At 35.3% G+C, this 3590-nt stretch overlaps 1 protein-coding gene across 1 annotated transcript in view; it reads left to right on the top strand.

Moving 5' to 3' along the window:
- HERC1 (HECT and RLD domain containing E3 ubiquitin protein ligase family member 1) overlaps window positions 1-3590 on the top strand; it is a 250627-nt gene that overhangs the window by 118248 nt on the left and 128789 nt on the right. The window contains exons 20-21 of the mRNA XM_011969255.1: window positions 221-442; window positions 2375-2548. Coding sequence (XP_011824645.1) covers window positions 221-442; window positions 2375-2548 — 396 coding nt within the window. The remainder of the gene's footprint in view (window positions 1-220; window positions 443-2374; window positions 2549-3590) is intronic.

The raw sequence follows: 3590 nt of genomic DNA, 5'->3' as shown, positions 1-3590 counted from the left end.
CTTTACCAAGGAAAATTTTGTTTGATAGCATAACTTCTCTGGATATTATTTTAAATCAGTCTGGTAAAGAGAAAAAATACAGAAAGTATTATAATTTGTGTTTTCATCATAAAGTATTTTACATCAGTATCTTACTGCAATACAGTAGGTGACCATGAGAAATATTCTGAATCTTAAAAGTACCAGATAAAGACACAATAACTAATGATTTTGTCTTTAGGAGGGCCAGAACTAATTGATCCTGCTGGTCTGCCATTACCTCAGCCAGCTCAGTCCTGGGTATGGCTTGTGGATCTAGAAAGAACAATTGCTCTCCTTATTGGGCGATGTCTTGGTGGCATGCTTCAGGGCTCACCCGTGTCTCCAGAGGAACAGGACACTGCATATTGGATGAAAACGCCACTGTTCAGTGATGGTGTAGAAATGGACACTCCTCAATTGGGTAATGTGCTTCTCTGCAGCATTTAAAATACATGCCTGTTTGTACCTCAGTTGAAGATTTCTCTATTCTGAGTTTGCTGAATAGAGAACTGACAGGCACCAATTGCAACATGAGCAGTGTAGGGAATCTGGGGCTATGACTTGGAGCCCTAAGAAAAATGGTTAAATCCTGCAGCACAGTATGGTGAAAAGAGCCCCCAAAGGAAATAGAAATTGTAGGTCTGGTCCTACTCTGTCATATTTATCACTCATTTTGAGCAAGTCATCTAACTCAATGCTTCATCACTTATCTTCCAAGACTTGGAGGTTATGAAACTGCTTCACAGAATGTAAAGCCCTGTAAGAGTACTTAACCATGACTTATCAGTGCAGCACCCCTCAGATGTGAGTGGCAACCTCTTTTCCTCCCAGCCTGTCTTGCTTTCATGCTGACATTATATTATGTCCTAATTTTTTCTTTGCCACTTAAAGTGCCTTTAAGATTTCCCTTCTGCATCATCTTCCATTTGTATATATTGCTGGCAGACTAGTTCTTAGACTGAACATGAAGACTTACCTGGTACCCCAGATAATCCAGTTGTTTTATCTCGAATTGGTCCTTTAATCTCTCTAGGCTTCTCATTTTGGTTCTATAAAATAATGATTCGGATTAGACAGGCTACATGATATTATTAGTTCTAAAATTTATTATTTCTCTGATAAGAGAAAGAGACTCAATATGTCCATGAAGGAAAGTCTAAGAGAGATTGAGAGGAAAGGAGAAAAGAAGGAGAGCCGAAAAGAAAAGAAAAAACAAAAAGAAAGAGTATGCTTTGGGATTTGGAGGGTTGGAGAGTGGGAGTGAGGGAAGCAGTTGAGGATTTTCCTCCATTTCCAAATATGAGTGTACATTCATCATTTCATTTATGAACCGGAAAGTGATTTTGGCCATGACTGATGATGCTGGACTGGTGTTTATGAAACATTTTGTTAAAGAAAGTAAAATCATGGTTTTTCAAGGGGGTGTTTAACATGATAAAGATAGTTCCACTGCTGTCAGTGTTTAACCTTGTGACAGTCCTAAAGGACCTCCTGAGAACAAAAGTATCTCTATCTCTACCCTCCTCATATTTCTTCTATATTTACTCAATTAAACTGGCCTTTAATATGAATAAAATCAATTTCTGTTTAATATTATTTTCACTTTTTAAATTATAAAATCATGAAACTATTAAAATTTTGTTTATTTGTATGTATTAGAAAAAGCTATTATCCCTTGTAAAATTATAACAATACAGTAATTTAGTTATATTATGGGTTAAATTGATTTTTGATACTAGCCCAAGAACCTCATCATCACTTAGAACATGGTTTTCTTTGTTTTTTAAATGTGAAATGAATTCTGAATGTCAAATGTCCCACTGGAAAGTTAGGAACCACCTGTACAAATATAAATATCAGTTGAGAAATTGTTCGTGGTATCTTTTACATGGATCATTTTTAACTGATTATTTTTACTTAAGTCTATAAAAAAATGGTCTAGTCTCTTTTTCAGTGTTTCCTCGTTTCTCAAAGAGGGTATCATTCCGTTTTGAACAAGGTGGTTTTTTGTTACACAAGACTGTTGCATGTGTAGGACATTTAGTTTCTTTGGCCTCTGCTTGCCAAAATGCCAGAGCTTGGGGGTATAGCTCAGAGGTAAAACATTTGACTGCAAAATGCCAGAGTTTTTTTTGGAGTGTCACAGTTGGTAGAGTGTCACATCCTTCTGGAGAATGTAAGAGGGTTGTTACCACCTCCAACTGTAAAACATTAAAGGACTTTACCTTGGTAATGTTTACTTAAAATGGTTTGAAGTTTATCATTTCATAATCATTAAATAAATGTGGTAAGATTTTATTTGTAGCACCAAAATTTATGATGTTAAAATTGGTAACGTGAGTATTTTTTTTAGATAAATGTATGAGTTGCCTGTTAGAAGTAGCACTTTCTGGAAATGAAGAACAGAAGCCTTTTGATTATAAATTGCGGCCTGAAATTGCTGTCTATGTAGACTTGGCATTGGGTTGTTCTAAAGAGCCTGCCCGAAGCCTTTGGATCAGCATGCAGGACTATGCTGTTAGTAAAGGTAAGATAAATAAGCTAAAGGGAGTAAATTTGTAGTTAGCTCATAGTGCTCACAAATATATTTGCAAGATATGTAAGTGAAACTCATACGGATCACGTAGGAAAAGGTATTTTATGAATAACACTTTTAAACAATTTGTTTTTCCCTTTGTGGAAAATAGTGTAACTGTTTTTTTATATACATGTATTCCACTTAAACCTACTGTGTGAAAATTGAGATTTATATAATACATTTGTAGGTAATCATTTTACTAAAGTATAGTAGTCTCCGTATATCTGCGGGTGACATGTTCCAAGACTCCCAGTAGGTTGCCTGGAACCACAGGTAGTACCGTACTCTATATACATTACTTTTTTTCCTGTGTGTACATACTTGCCCATGATAAAGTTTAATTTGTAAATTAAGCATAGTAAGACATTAACAACAACAATAATAAAATAGAACAATTACAATAATATGCTAACTGAATTACTACTCTTGCATTTTGGGGCCAGTATTAAGTAAAATAAGGGTTACTTGAACACAAGCACTGTGATACTGCGGCAGTAGATTGTATAACCAAGAGGGTTACTAAGTGACTTGGTGAGATTTCATCATACTACTTAAAAGGGCATGCAATTTAAAAGTTAAGAATTGTTTATTTCTGGAATTTTCCATTTAATATTTTTGGACCACAGTTGACCGCAAGTAACTGAAACCATGAAAAGCAAGACCATGGATAAGGGGGGACTGTTGTATTCCATGCTATGTAAATGGATCTGTTAACGATTAAGAGTCTGTTTAACGATTATCTTCCCTTTGCAAGCCCTGGTTTAATAACTGAAAGGATGTGTACTTAGAAGTCTTAGCTCTAGGTGTGGTCAGTATTTCTTCATCTATAAAACATTTTGCCTACTCTAGAGTGCTGGTGAAGATACCAGTTTGAGATAAGATATACTATTAAGTACCATGGTAAAGTACTATGCAAGTTTGTGGTGGTATTTCAGTTTCTAATATTATTTGATTAAGAAAATTAATTTTATAGGCTGGGCACAGTGGCTCA

The sequence above is a fragment of the Mandrillus leucophaeus genome, unplaced genomic scaffold (assembly GCF_000951045.1).
Source record: "Mandrillus leucophaeus isolate KB7577 unplaced genomic scaffold, Mleu.le_1.0 Scaffold12, whole genome shotgun sequence".
Lineage (NCBI taxonomy): Eukaryota > Metazoa > Chordata > Mammalia > Primates > Cercopithecidae > Mandrillus > Mandrillus leucophaeus.
Note: the sequence above shows the minus strand (reverse complement) of the source record. Positions and strands in the feature narration are given on the sequence as shown.